The following is a 15,392-nucleotide window of genomic DNA, read 5'->3' as shown; positions in this document are numbered from 1 at the left end:
CATATTGTGGAAACCTCAATAGATTGGGGGGTTGCGATCATCCTATGTAAATGATTCTTGGGGTCGCAACCTATTTAGGTTATTGCCCATCAAATGGACGGCTTGGATCATCCTATGGTGTGGGCCCATCAAGTTTGACCACTCACCGTTTTCTTTTCATTTTATTTATGGGCTGATTGACATGGACTCGCGAGTTCGACCAGCGATCAATCAAATAATTTTTAAATAAAGTTTCATTATAGAAGTATAAAAATAGTAGAGGAATGCTAAATTGAAGGGCGCCCTTAGAAAAAACGGATGAAAGGTTGCCCCATTGGTAGAACATCACATAAGTGCATTTATAACGTGCAAAAGTCAAAGAACATTAAATGCACTTTGGTGTCATTCCACCAATGAGGTACTCTTTCATCTCGTTTTTGCTAGGGCGCTCTTGAGTTCAGCATTCCTCAAAATAGGAAAACCCCAATAACAAGTAACAGGAAAATGCTTAGTGCACGGAGTCGGAGGGGCCAGGCCCAGCTTTTTATGACTTGTAATTGGGTAGTAGTTGTTTCTAGAAGTGAAGTGGACGTCTAGTGTTTGGTTTGACATAGACTTTGAATCTTTGAGACAAGAAGTGCAATAGGTGTAGCATGTAGTTGTTTGATGTTAAATTCAAGAGAAAAGTTTCTCTCCTTTTTTTGGTTTTTTCCTTCTTCATTTATTTTATTCTTGTTTGTTTTCTTCAACACAAGGTTGAGAAAGGGGCACTCTTATCATCACTGCAATTTTAAATGTTTACTGTACATGATATTGCTTCACCCAAAAACGCCTCGAGTCATAGACTCGGCACCCACTTGGTAAAATTCGGCATGGTTTTCCCCGATCCCGGAACCTAGTTATTGACCTGGTATCTCCCTCTCTCTCTCTTTCTCTATCTCTGGCATCGACCCAACCACCTTTTTCTCTAGAAACCTTATCTCAAGACCCCAAAATTCCACGATAAATAATCTACGATTTCCACAACAAAGCTGGTTGACCAGGGATTATATATCCCCAACATGTTCTCAATGGAACCCAAAAGATTTAAGATTCATTATCTATCTTTTCTTCAAGTTTATTGATAGCCAAGTCCTTTAGATGCCCTATGTTAATAAGTCTATAAGATCCAAAGGAGAAAGAATAATATTTAGAAATTTCCTAAAAACTAGCTTCCCTGATTGCTTATTTATTCTAATACCCGTTTGAACTAATATTCATCAGCCTTAAGGTTGAAATTTGAAAAAACAAATCAAATCAAATCCTTTCGTTAGATAATTATAAGTAGCTAGAATCTCATTCCAAACGCTCCATTAAACTATAGGATCATCATATCGTAAGAAAATGAAGATTTGAATTAACAATAAAAAAAAATGTAGTATGGAAAGGAAAAATATTTCTAAAATATTCTCCATTTTTTACACAAGGAAAAAGTTAATTGGAATCCATACTATTCAATTTTTATTTAGAAGGACCTTCAACTTATTATGGTATCCCTCTAAATTAACCAAAATCATATCATTCCCCTCTAACTTGTGGAATGAAAAAAATTCCTAGAAAAATGTTTCCATCAGATATGTTTTTCTTGAAATCCTAACTGGGTCTAAGTGATCATAAAGAGTATGACAGTAATCAATGTATCATAAGTATTCTAGTGAGGCATGGATGTTTTAGCATAGCTGTAACTTAACTACATCAGAATAAGTAGTAAATTAAATTGATAAAGATAAGATCAATTAAACTGATTAGAGTTTTGTTATACGTAGAATTGTTTCAGTTTGTTTTCTATAATTAAAAATGGTTGGTCTCTGCAGCCAACTTATCATCATGAGATCTATACCATCAAGGATGTAATCATTCATAGAGGTGGTAGTAGTAGATCTAGCCAAAATTGGCCATTTCTATTGCCGATCAAGGTAAGTTCTTAATCTTCTTTGTATTGTGGATTAATTGCATTGTTAAGTTTAGAATAGTTTCAATAAATTCCCTGTTTGTGAGCACGTCATTCTAGATCTAAGTTTTAAATGAATTTTGAATGCCCTGACCCAATATTTACAAGTACTGTTGCTATATCCCAGCCAAGAGCACTGTGCACTCCTTCAAAAGAATTTGGGCGAGGGGGATTATGGAACAAGGTGCAGTTTCTTTTCATGAAAAAAGACCAATTGAAGTGGAGGGTTTCTAAAAACAAGGAGCTGTTTAGTCTCATTGCAACCTGTAGATTTCTAATGTTTGGGATGTGGTGGAGCTGGAGATAGGAGAGGCAAGCTTTGGTGGCAGCTAGTATAGAGTGGAGGATGAGATGTTTCTGAGTAGGCCGCCGTCCATAATTTGTTTTTCCTAGCCAAATGTGGTAGATGGAAGCCGTGAATGCTAGTTTTAGTGCAACGATTGTCTGCCCTCTGCCTTTGAATTTTCCTCGAAGCCATTTTTCTCCAACAAGATGTCTTTCTGGTTTCCTCCAAGAATGGAAACACCAGAGAATTGAGTGCCAAATCCAGGAGGAGAACGAGCAGGTGAAAAAGAGGTGGTTGGTGCTTTCAGGTCCTTGGTTACATAGAGGGCATGGGGTGTCCCGAGAGATGCCCAGAAAGATTAGACGATCTCTAGTGCTAAGCTTGTTCAATAGAGCCTGCCAGGTAATGAAGGAATATTTTGAAATGACTGTTGATTTGAACCTTTTAAACATGTATTTATTTGCTCTTATCAATGATTGGATCCAGGTCCCTACTTGGATAAGCTGGTCCAGGGTGGCTTTTTGGGAGATTGAATTTCCAAAATGAGGCATAGTAGTCAGTTCAAAGATAGGCCCATCCGGGTGCCAAGGTTCCCGCCAGAAATCAATTCCTTTCCCATCTTCAATTTACATATGAGGTTTTGCTTCATCTCTTACTCGAAGAATGCTTCAGAAACCCCAAGAAGGGCTGCTTGGCATTAAATTCCTCCCTTCGAGATACTCCCTAATCTGTCCATGGAGTTTTCATGCCATTTATGATCTGCCATAATTGTTTGAGCTGGGCAGCTTTGCCAATGTCTTCTAGTTTCTGAATACCAACTCCCCCTTCTGATTCCCCTACCAAATTAGTTGATTATGTAATTTACAAGCACTGAGCATTTAGATCTCTTAGGCTAAGTGTTTGTCGCGCATATGTGTTGAGCCTTGGTTCTCCCCCTCTCGCACGTTCCAAGTGAGGGATGGTTTGGTGCTTTTATTGTATCATCTTTCTCTTTATCTAATAAATCGGTAGAGGTCCCCATTAAACCCCAGCTTACCACCCATGAAAAAGAAAAACTCCACCTTCTGATTTTGGTCTTGTTGGGCTGAGTTCGGAGCTCATCAGTGCTGAGTTCGGACCCATCAGTGCTGAATCCGGACCCCATCAGGTCTGCACATGGTGTTCCAGGCCACCAGATGGTAAGTACACTTGAGGTTGCACCCGACCCAGATTAACTCCCAGAAGATTCTCTCGATGGAGGCAAGAGTACCGGCAGGGATGCTGAAGAAAGAAGAGAATTGCAATCAGAATCACAGCATGATATAAAAAAAAATTTATTTGAATTTTTTTCTCATTCTAAGAGAATTGCAATAAGAATCACAATTTGATATAAATTCCATTCCGGTAATCCAAAGTCCAAACCCAGCTAACAGGGCATTCCTTGGGAAGAGATATGATCGTTTCATAATTCAAAAATTCACAAAGAGAAGTGATAGATTGGCCCCCTTTTCTCTGGTACATTTAGGAAAACTATTTTTACACTACAAGGGGCATGGTATATGGTCTTTTGGGATTCTTCTGGAATTCCATGTTGTAAATCTTACTTCATAAATTCCAAATCTGGTCAGGGTCTTGCCTAACGCCAGCTTACACACCCAAAAAATAAGTCCCCCAATTGGATCACCATCAAGAAGATGAAGACAACGTCAAGGAAAGAAGAGATTGCGTTAGGCAATCTCTATGTTGACAACAATTAGAATAGAAAAATACAATGGGATGAACCTAGTTTCTATGTTGATCAATCAATCCTCAAATCAGAGTTCTACTAAGGGTAGGTTTGCAGCCATTAAAAAAAATACTCTAAGGAATATTAGTGGGTCCGATTGGGGAGCATGAGAACCCCTGAAAAAGAAAAATAGGAAATTTTTTCACTGAGTTTTTTGGAATTTCTTCCACTTGTTCCCTCTCAAGTCTCTCCCCCTCCCTCCTTATCTCCTATTTCACAACTGGGCCCACGATATTCCATGGTTGCCAAACATGGCCAAATCTTTCAAATTTGTAGTCATTTTTTACACATGGGACATCCATTTAGCATGCAACAAAGATCAAACGCGGGTTTTATCTTTGTTAGACCTATGTCATCGTCAATTGCATCTATTTTGGAAGGGAGATTTGGTGTGGACTGGTGTGGTTCCAAACTTCATAGTTCAAACGCGTGGTTTTAATTTTTATTTGGCATGGCGTTCACATGCTCGTTTCAAAGTGCAAGTTTTAACCAACCATGGTCACAAAACATATGAGAGTTTATTTGAAACATGATAAAACTCTATTGGCTATGCCGTAGGCGTGCAACTCAGGGCCGGGTTGGATGGGTTGAGGCTAAGCATAGTCTCAGGGCCAGGTTGGATGGATTGAGGCTAAGCCTAGTCTTACCTAGTCTGTGACCCGACCGAACCTGAGCCTCGGATCAAGGATGTTTAAACCTAACCCAACCTGTCTCTAAATCTCAACCCTAACCTAACCTGACCTGTCTAACCTGATTTTTCAAATCAGGTCGGGTTGGGATTGGGTTGGTCCCAGGCAAAAACAGAGAAAAAAAAAATAGAAATGCCCCTAACCCAACCCGAAATTAGGGTTTTGAAATTAGCAAAAAAAAAAAATCAGCATAAAAATAGCGAAAGGGACTAGGTTCGGGTCAGGTAGGGTTTGCTCCACGTAACCCAACCTGAAATTAAATTGGGTTGACGTTTCCCAACCCAACCAAACCCGAGGGAATGTAAACCCAATCCAACCCGAGGAAATGTAAACCCAACCCAAGTTGAAATCATGTCGAAACAGTCGAGTTCGGGATGAACCCAGCCCAGGTTGCACCCCTCCTAAGAGCAGCTGCCAATATTAAAAATAAATAAAGAAATTGATATTTGATAATAGTAAAAATATTATTTCTTGAAATTGGGAATCGGCAACTGTGTCACTATTTTGAACTAAGAACTCCACAAAGCTTGTCCTCTTTTCATAAAGAAGAATACGGGTTTGTTTGGTTCTAGTGTTGACCTTTTAATAGAAAAAAAAAATCCATAGTTAAAAATATTCGAGGTTGAATTTTTTCTAGAAAATGAAAAAAAATAGTATATCTAAAACAATAACGAAAAATGAGATGCCATTCTCTGGTTTTCATCAATTTTTTCACTCTGCAGTGAATAAAACATAAGTGTGATGCCCAGAAAGGTTAAAAATCAATATTAGCCCCCCCCCCCCCACTGTAGATAGGCCATGCCCCAAAAATCATCTCTATTGGGTCAGTGATAAACATTCCAAGTTAAAGCACAAGCGTTAAAAGACTAATATATCAAAGGGTTAGGTTTAGGTCAAGAATTTTAGTTTATGGACCTATCCACTGTAGGCTAGGAGATGAGTGTTATGGATCACCAAACCATTGCACCCAAGTTGCACTCTTGCCACCTATTTTTTTTCCTAGAAAACCGTTGGACCCCACTGTAGGGCTGTGTTTCTTTCAATGTGAAACGGGATTAAAACAAATTTTACAACCATTTTAAGTGGAAAAATGGGTTCGAAATTTGTTTTAATCTCAACAATGAGTGCAAGAGAAATTACTAGTCTACAAGCCAAGAAACAAAATAAATTGGACCCATGGTGATTTGATCATGACCATTCATCATGCGGGCCTGTTTAAATGGGCCCTGTCCTAAATCCTCCTTTAAAATGATTCTAATCACCCCATTGGTGGATCGTAACTGTACATTGCAGAATAATTTGGGGGAAATGATAAATGCGCCCCTTTTCATCACTTGGGACACCCGGTTGCATTGTACGTGGCAATCAGGTCACTTCATTCCTTCAAATGTGAAGTACATAAGCACCTTTGCAGTCATAGACACACTCTAGCTGGGCGTCCCAAGTAATGAAAAGGGGCGCAGTTATCAATTCCCTAATTTTATATCTTAATTTAGTAAGATGATTATGGGTCATGGGCCATCCATATTATGGCCAACTTGATAAACTGTTTGGTTTACTCCAATCATTTCATAATTTCACTCTGTTAAAAACAAATGTCACTCAAAATAGATAGTAAATTTGGATTGAAAAACAGTTTGTGTTCTCAAAAGGTGGAGATGGAATATGATTACATTATTAGACTTTTCCCAAAGTCATAAATATCTTAATAATCGGAGTGGACTTTTGGTGGGTCAACATAAAGTAATAGTAGGAATTGACTTTGCTAAGAAAAAGATAAAAGAGTTGCAATTGCCAAGCAAAATCTAATGAAATATGGTATGAAAGTACTTTAGTGGGTTTGGGCTACCTTTTTGTTTACAAATACGTTTTCTTTTCAAATTTGGGCCAAGGAAAGGATGTCTACGTTTACCCCCTTCTTATTCATTGCTAATAGATAATACTAATCATTGAAATTCAAAATAAAATAGAGAGGGTGACAATATAATAAGGGAAATGTTATCAGCACTACTGTATTTTGATGAGGGCACTCTCACTTTATTAAAAGTACGGTATGGCCCGCACCATAGGATGATCCTAATGGTCCATTAGATGGGCCACAACCTAAATAGGTTGGGCCTCAAAAATTATTTCCATAGGTTGATTCTAACCCTCCGATCTATAGATGGTTAGGATCAACCATGAGGGTTAGGATCAACATATGGAAATGATTTTTGAGGCACGAGCTATTTAGGCTGTGGCCCATCTTTTGGTGAGGGCCATTCCGGACTTTTAATAAAGTGAGGAGTGCCCTCATCAAAATACAGTTTGCCCTATGCATAAGAAAGCAAGAATTACAGAGTAAGCAGAGCAAAATTAGAAATAAACAAAGCAGAGAAGAGCAGAGCACAACGTTTAATGCAATGGAGTGGGAAAGAGGGGCGATGGTGGGAAAGGGAAGCTTTGGCACTGTAAGCTTGGCGAGAAAGAAAAACCAGAGTCGGTTAATGGCAGTCAAATCCGCAATTCTCTCAAAATCATCTTCTTTGAAGAACGAGAGAGCGATTTTGAGCCAACTTCAAAATTGCCCACAAATTCTCCATTGTTTCGGCGAAGACATCACAATTGAAAATGGGGTTTGTTTTTACAATCTTTTCATCGAGTATGTCTCCGGCGGGACTCTTTCTGATTTGGTTAAAAAATCCGGCAATGGATTGCCGGAATCCGATGTGAGACGCTACTTGAGGTCTGTTCTTCAAGGCCTAATTCACATTCATCAAAATGGGCTTGTTCATGGAGATATAAAGCTACAAAACATACTTGTTTCTTCTTGTTGGAATGTTAAGATTGCAGATTTTGGTCTAGCAAAGAAAGAAGGGGAGTCTTTTTTGTTGGAGGGTACTCCTATGTTTATGGCTCCGGAATCTGTTGCACTAAAAGAATATGCAGCCCCATCGGATATATGGGCTTTTGGGTGCGTGGTTGTGGAGATGATAGCAGGGAAGCCGGCGTGGAGTTTTCCGGCGGATGCCCATGTGGGAAGTCTACTGTTTCATATTGGTTTTAGTGAGGAATTGCCGGAGATTCCGCCAGAGTTATCTGAGGAGGGGAAGGATTTCTTGAGAAGATGTTTTGTTAGGGATCCCGCGAATAGATGGACAGCTAAGATGTTATTGAGACACCCCTTTGTGGCTAATGAAGATACTATGGAAGTAAAAGTGGTATCACAAAATCCATCTCCTAAGAGTGCATTTGATTTTCCGCCTTCGCAATCCATTCAATCATATTCAATTCCTTCTCTATGTTCTCCAATTGAGTCAGTGAAGAGTTCTTCTTCTTACTCAAGACCGAAAGATCGTATTCGCCAGCTCACAACGGGACGAAAGCCACCCAATTGTTTTTCATGTTGTGAAGATGAGGATTGGATTACTATCAGGGGAGCTGATTCCTTTGTTTCTCAATTGGCAACCAGAAGCAAAAGAAGAAAAATATGTTCCTGAATTGGGTTTTAATCAAGTATTTTGATTTTGACTGTAGTAGTAGTACATACAATTCTTTTGTTTATAAACTGATTATTGATGGGTCTGATTTTTTTGTCATCTTTAGGGTTTACAGAAATTGTATTGATTCTTTCACTGCAAATGAATACAAAAAAAAGAAAAATTCAATTGATCCACATTGTTGGACTTGATACAATTCTTTTGTTCATAAACTGACTATTAATGGGTCTGATTTTTTTTGTCATTCTTTAGGGTTTACAGAAATTGTATTGATTCTTTCACTGCAAATGAATACAAAAATAGAAAAAATTCAATCGATCCACATTGTTATTTGGGTTCCTCATCTACTTCAATGTTGTTTTATGTTTTATTGTTTTACATTATTGAGAATTTTTAAATTGAAGTCAAGCCATGATCCCTGAATCTCACTCAATTTGGGTTCATGGTATGTTAGAGTTTTATGATGAGTTGTGCATCTTCATTAAACTGACCTAAAGTTTGATGCCTGTAACGGGTCTTAAAAAAATATATAGAAATCTGGGTTGGGTTTTGATTTGGGGGACCAAAATCATCGTCAATCATGTCTATTTTGGAAGGGAGATTTGATGTGCACCGTTGTGGTTTAAACTTCATTGTCCAAACGCGTGGTTTTAATTTTTAAATGCCATGGCGTTCACATGATTGAGAATGCCTTTTGTTTCCTGTGTGCGACAAAAGTGCAAGTTGTAACCACCCATGGTCACAAAACATAATGGAAATTTATTTACAACAACGAGGAATGATAGATGCAAGGCCCTCTTTATGCAAAGGCAGGAGAAGGGCCCTTGAATAGATCCACGTCATTTTTAAAGTTGGTTGAGAAACTGAATTCGGTTGCACTTAATGACGTAGAACTATTCAAGGGCCCTCTTTATGCAAGGCCTTTCTTAGCCTTGCATAAAGAGACCCTTGCATCTATCATTCCTCACAACATGATATATCTCTATAAAAATACAGGTTGATATACTGACCATGCAGTATGGGTGCAAATCAGGCTGGGTTGGGTTGAGGCCAACCCTAGTCTAGTTGTAGAATTGGGCTTAAATTGTTTTAAGCCAATTTTACGTTGAAAGAAACAGAGCCCTACATCGGGGGCCCAACGGTTTTCTAGGAAGAAAAGGGAAATGATAAATGCGCCACTTTTCATCACATGGGACACCCAACTGCAGTGTACGTGGCAATCAAATCCGTTGAATCCTTCTGACGTGAAGTACATCAGCCTCTCTGCTGCCATTGATACACTGCTGTTGGGTGTCCCAAGTGAAGAAAAGGGGTGCATTATCATTTCCCAAAAAAAATTGGTGGCAAAAGTGCATCTTGGGTGCAATGGTTTGGTGATCTACAACACTCACCTCCTAGCAGACCTAGCCCTACAGTGGATAGGTCATCAAGCAAAATCTTGACCTAAACCTAATCATTTGATTTTATAAGTTTTTTAGCCCTTGTGCTTTAACTTGTTATGTTCCCACTGACACCCAATAGGGGGGCTAATATTCAAGAAATGAGATGCCATTCTCCCGTTTTCATCAGAGTGAAAAAATTGATGAAAACAGGAGAATGGTATCTCATTTCTAGAATCTTGATAGCTCATTTTTCGTTATTGTTTTCAATATACAATTTTTTTTTTCATTTTCGAGAAAAAATTCAACCTAGTGGATCCTCAAATATTTTTCACTACGGATTTTTTTCTATTAAAAAAGGCAACCCTAAAACCAAACAAACCCTTAGGGGCCGTTTGGATACGCAGATTTTAGAATCCAAGTTTTAGCTTGAAAGCGGTGTAAAATTCTGGATTTTTATTATTCTTGATTTTAAGTAAGAACTCCAAGTTTTAGCAAATCTCTCCCCCATCCTAACATTTCTAAAACTTGGAAACACGGGATGATCTCCTATTCTCTCGCTTTGACTGAAAGAAGGGTGAGAAATCAGAAACCACGGATAGTCTCCTTTTTTCATCCTCCATCTAGGATTTTGAGGAAATCCAAGATTCTAAAACCCGCGTATCGAAATATCTGATTCTTTAATAAAAAAATTTCTCTAGCGTGTGTGTGTGTGTGTATTTGTTGTAAAAAGAAGCAATTCCAAAGAACAGTTACTTGGGTATGGAAACCACTTACATCTTAGGTCCTAGAGTAATTTGTCGGTGAAACTAAATCCAGACTCTGATTCTTCTGACTTAAAATGGGTGTAAAAATTTTACACCTATTTTTATGTGGGAAATGGGGAATAAAATTTTCTTACACCCATTTTACGTGAAAGAAAGGGAGCCCTAGCCGCCTAGAGAGTTCTGGGATTTCTATTCACCCACAAGCCACAAATTGCACCGAAAATAACTAATATGGTTCAAAATGAAAATCCTGCGCCCCTTATCATCCTAAGTCTTGCTAGACCTGCATGTCGCTTTAACATGTGTATCATGGTGATCAAGGGCCTTGATCTAACGGGGCACCTTGTCTATGGTTGAAATTAATTAAAATGGTATTAATTTGCTCCTCCAAAACCCTAGGGAGCTAGTAGACTTTTTCTTCTTGGGTTTTGCTAGTAGGCTTTTTCCTCTTAGATTTCTGCTTTAAAATGGTGGTGATCAAATGTGCAGCCAATGGGGGAGCCCTTTCATCTCATTTTATTTTCAAGGGCTACCTTAGTCTCATCATTACTCTAAAAACAAACATATTAAATGTTGGGAAATGATTTCAGCACTCCAACATTTTGATAAAGATGCGTGAAGCATCTATGGAAAACTTTTGAAGTCTTGTAAGAGCTTTTTGAGAAATGTAATAACCTTCTCACAACCCTTTAAATATTAAAGGACAAGATGCCTCGCCTATCTTATCAAAACATTGCATCACAACGGACAGCTCTTCTAGTGTTCCTAGAAAGCAGATCCCAAGATAAAATAATCTAGTGTTAGGAGTGCATTCAAAATTAGCTAACTAGTCAGCCACTTAGTTACCTTCCCTGTACTGGTTGAATGGTTTTCGCATACTTTGAGGCAAGTCAAGTTCTCAGAGTATTTACTACTACATATCCGGCCAATTGCAACTTATTCCAAAAAAAGGCCTAGGCCCAAACCCAACTTAAATACACATGACCTAGCCCAAACCCACTAGAGGTGGCTGGATTGTTATAAGTTTCATGCTATCCTGGCCAACCTCTCACATTACGTCTACAGTACTAAAGTGCTTTCATACTATTTTTCATTAGATTTTCCTTCCCAATTGCAAATCTCTGTCTTTTTCTTAGCAAATTCAATTCCTAGTGGTACTTTATTTTGACCAACCAAAAGTTGACTCCGATTACTTTGATATTTATGACTTTGAGAAAAGTCTAATAACGCGAGCCCACTGTGTTTTTGGTAGTGTTTGGATTCGGGTATGGGCTCACATTGTTTGGATGATCCAAAGTGTTCATTTGATGGGCCCTGACATAGATAGGGTGTGCCCAAAAAATCAGCTCCATCGGATCATCCTAACCCTTCAATCAGTGGACGAACCGTCAACTGAGGGGGCCTATCTTATACAAATTGAAACTACAGGGGTGTAGTTGTCACATTTTAAACTATAGGAGTAGAAGTGGATGTGTCAGAAATTAGGGGGTGTAAATATAATTTTCCCTATTTTTTAAAGACCCATTATAGGCATCAAACTTCAGGTCAGTTTACACTACTTAATAACGAAACCCTAATCTACCATGAACCCAAATTGAGATGCAGAGAATTATGGGTTGATTTTAATTTCAAAATTCTCAAAGATGTAAAACATAAATCAAACAGAACCACATGAGGAACCCAAAATCACAACTTGTATTAATGAAATTTAACTGTTTTTGTATTCAATTACAGTGGAAAAATCAAGACAGTATCTATAAAACAATAAAGAATGACAAAAAATCAGACCCATTAATCATCTTACAAACAGAAGAATTGCCTCTACTACTAATCTCAAAATGCTTGATAAAACCCTAAATCACTTAACAATCTCTTCTTCCTTGACCTTGTCTTCACCTTCTTCTTTTGCTTCTGCTGGTTGCCGATTGAGAAACAGTTGAATCAGCTCTCTTCTTGATAGTGATCCAATCGGGTGGCTTTGATTTCTTTGCCAACTTGCGATTCCGATATACCGGCATTCTATTCAATTTAGACTCAATAGTAGAACATAGAGAAGGAAAATCAAAACCACTCTTTGGAGATGAATTTTCTTCTTGCAATGGTGATCCCACCTTTACCTCCTCCATAGTCTCTTCATTAGTCACAAAGGGGTGTCTCAATAACATCTCAGCCGTCCATCTCTTGGCAGGATCCCTAACAAAACATCTTCTCAAAAAATCCTTCCCCTCCTCAGACAACTCCGGCGGAATCTCCGGCAATTCCTTACTATAACCAATACGAGACAGGATCTTCTTCCGGCTGCCTGCCGGAAAACTCCACGCCGGCTTCCCGGCGATCATCTCCGCAACCACGCACCCAAAAGCCCATATATCACATGGGGCCCCATACTCGGTTAGTGCAACAGATTCCGGAGCCATATATAAAGGAGTACCCCTCAACAAAAAGCCTTCATGTTCACCGTTCATTGCTAGACCAAAATCAGCAATCTTAACATTCCAATTAGAAGAAACAAGGATGTTTTGAAGCTTTATATCGCAATGAACAAATCCTTTTTCATGAATGTGACTTAGGCCTAGAAGAATAGACCTGGCGTAGCGTCTTACATCGGATTCTGGCAATCCATTGCCGGATTTTCTGATCAAATCATAAAGCGTCCCACCTGAGATATACTCAAGGAGCAGATTGTAGACTTGAACTCCGTTTTCAATTGTGACCTTTTGGCCCAAACAATTGAGAATTTGTGGGCATTTTTTGAGTTGCTTCAAAATAAATCTCTCTTTCTGCAAAGTGTATGATTCTGAGAGAATTGCAGATTTCATGGCGATTTGAGCAGTGGCCAAATTCACAGTGCCATATCTTCCCTTTCCAATTACAGGCCCTTTGACCCACTCCATTGCTCTAATCTCTCCTCTGCTCTGTTTCTTTCTGATGTTTCTCTGCAACTTTCTTTTTCTCGGTTTCTTATGCAAAGGGCCAATCTTGTCTAAGGGTCATAAATAAGAGGTAGAAACAGAAAAGGAAAGCTATATAGTAGGTGTTTTATACCTCATGTTGTTTCTAAAAATCATTACCTGGCAAACGGGTCGGCCGGGCCGTGTTTCACCCAATCGGTACGGGGGCAGGTGTACGGGCCGTGTCATAAATGACCCAGAATTTTACGGGTAACAATTTGGTGAACCCGGTCCCACCCGTACGGGCCGGGTGGACCGGCTGTAGCCTGTTTTTTTGGTTTTTCTTGCTTTTTTAGTCTACACTATAATAGGATGATCCAAACCCTCATGTGATGTGCCCAAAAAATCATTTCCATGGGATGATCCTAGCCCTCTGAATCTGATCATTGGAGGAATTGCAAATTATTATTTATCTAAACCGTTCATGTGATGGGCCATAACGTGGCTTAATGGATCAAGGGCGTAGAATCATCCGATGAAGATGTATGACTGATTGATCTGATCAAGTACACTAGCTACAAGTGGGACCCAATAAGTATCCTTCAGGAAGAATCATACACGGGAAGCCATTCGACGGCTGACTTTTGCACGTGAGAACAGCCACCCAGACACACTTTTCAGCAAATTTTGTCTTATTTATTACATTCATCGGAGGTGGCTGTTTTCTCATGCAAAAGTCATCCGCGAAATTTGCTAGCAAATCCCATTCCACATTTTAGGGTTTTGGGCTCTCTAGGGTTTTTCGTTCACAAACACTCTCTCTCCTTCCTTCATCTGTTTCAATGGCAGATCGTACTTCTTCTTCCTCAAAGGTTACTCCCGAAATGATTTTCAGAGCCGTGGACTCCCTCCTAAGATGGATAAATTCAAAATCCAAAACCCCCAAAACCCATCTTCTAAAACACGACGAACTCCTCTACCTAGTTCTCACCCTAAAAAAAATCCCCGCCAAAACCCGCCAAAACCCTTACCAAATCCCCCTCCCTCACCCCCTCCACTCCTTCAACGGCTCTGATTCGATCTGCCTCATCATCAACGACTGCTCTTCTCTCTCTTACAAGAACAAAATCACCTCCGAATCAATCCCAATTTCCAAAATCCTCAAACTCTCAAAACTCAGATCAGACTACAAACCCTTTGAAGCCAAACGCAAGCTCTGCGAATCCCATGATCTGTTCTTCGCGGACGAGCGTATTATCCATCTCCTTCCTAAGCTTCTTGGAAAGGAATTTTTCAAGAAGAAGAAGATCCCAATACCTGTAGATCTTACCCAGAAAAATTGGAAGGAACAGATTCGAAAGGGTTGCGAATCCACGCTTCTTTATCTTAGGACTGGTACTTGTAGTATTGTTAAGATTGGTAGGGTTTCGCAAGGGAGGGATGAGATTGTTGAGAATGTGATGGCAGCTGTTGAAGGGATCTCGAGTATTGTTCCTAAGAAATGGGCTAATGTGTGGTCTTTCCATTTGAAATCGTTGGAGTCTTTGGCGCTACCGGTTTATCAAGCGGTGCCTGAGATGGGTTTGAAAATTGAAGGGTTTAAGGAGCGTTTAAGGGGATGATCAATTGGAATCCTTCTACTGCTGGACTTATCAAGTATGGTTGTGTAATTTCAAGTCCACTGTCTCAGATTTTGATTTTGTATTAATTTTTCTAGTTAGTTGTGATAGGTAATTTATGTATGAATATTCCAAGGGATAGATAATAGCTAAGTGAGTATTCATTTTTTGATTAAGAAGTTTGATGATTTCTTTCTTGTTGGTTGTTAACTATATGAAATGGGCATGCTTTAAATGTTTTTATGTTCCTTTTATACTAGCCCCTGTGCTGTAATGGATAATTGTTAACTAAAGAACAGATTATTGATGTATGGTGGTTACTGAAGATTCAAATGATGTGCTGGATATTGTCACATGTGGAAGAGATAATGTAATTTATGAGCTTGGTTCTCTCTCCCCCTCATAAAATTAGGTTTGGCAGTCACAATCGGTTGTCATAATCTTAAACAAACAGGGATTTAGTGTGTTATTTTTCAGTGACTGTATGTCCACGAAATACATGAACTGAAAGTTGACTGCACTGCTGAAGATTTTCTAGCATTGTTCTG

The 15,392-nt window shown here is 39.1% G+C and overlaps 1 protein-coding gene, 1 long non-coding RNA gene and 2 pseudogenes across 2 annotated transcripts; 3 read left to right on the top strand and 1 right to left on the bottom strand.

Moving 5' to 3' along the window:
• Positions 1–1,898: 1,898 nt before the first annotated feature.
• On the top strand, positions 1,899–3,577 carry LOC143847344 (uncharacterized). Its single transcript, XR_013235019.1, has 2 exons — positions 1,899–2,657; positions 2,742–3,577. It is a non-coding gene; the product is annotated as an uncharacterized LOC143847344 (long non-coding RNA).
• Positions 3,578–7,111: 3,534 nt separating this feature from the next.
• On the top strand, positions 7,112–8,188 carry LOC143892043 (mitogen-activated protein kinase kinase kinase 20 pseudogene; annotated as a pseudogene).
• A 3,823-nt stretch (positions 8,189–12,011) lies between these two features.
• LOC143846715 (mitogen-activated protein kinase kinase kinase 20 pseudogene) lies at positions 12,012–13,311 on the bottom strand (annotated as a pseudogene).
• A 665-nt stretch (positions 13,312–13,976) lies between these two features.
• LOC143845791 (uncharacterized) lies at positions 13,977–15,151 on the top strand. Its single transcript, XM_077354202.1, has one exon. It carries the CDS (start codon positions 14,068–14,070, stop codon positions 14,845–14,847), a length of 780 nt encoding a protein of 259 aa, XP_077210317.1. The 5' UTR covers positions 13,977–14,067; the 3' UTR covers positions 14,848–15,151.
• The last annotated feature ends 241 nt before the right edge of the window (positions 15,152–15,392 follow it).

The sequence above is a fragment of the Tasmannia lanceolata genome, unplaced genomic scaffold, assembly GCF_043159265.1.
Source record: "Tasmannia lanceolata isolate RefF3 unplaced genomic scaffold, GAP_Taslan_0.1 ptg000015l, whole genome shotgun sequence".
In the NCBI taxonomy this organism is placed as follows: domain Eukaryota; kingdom Viridiplantae; phylum Streptophyta; class Magnoliopsida; order Canellales; family Winteraceae; genus Tasmannia; species Tasmannia lanceolata.
The sequence above is the reverse complement of the archived record's forward strand: the minus strand, read 5'-3'. Positions and strand labels throughout refer to the sequence as shown.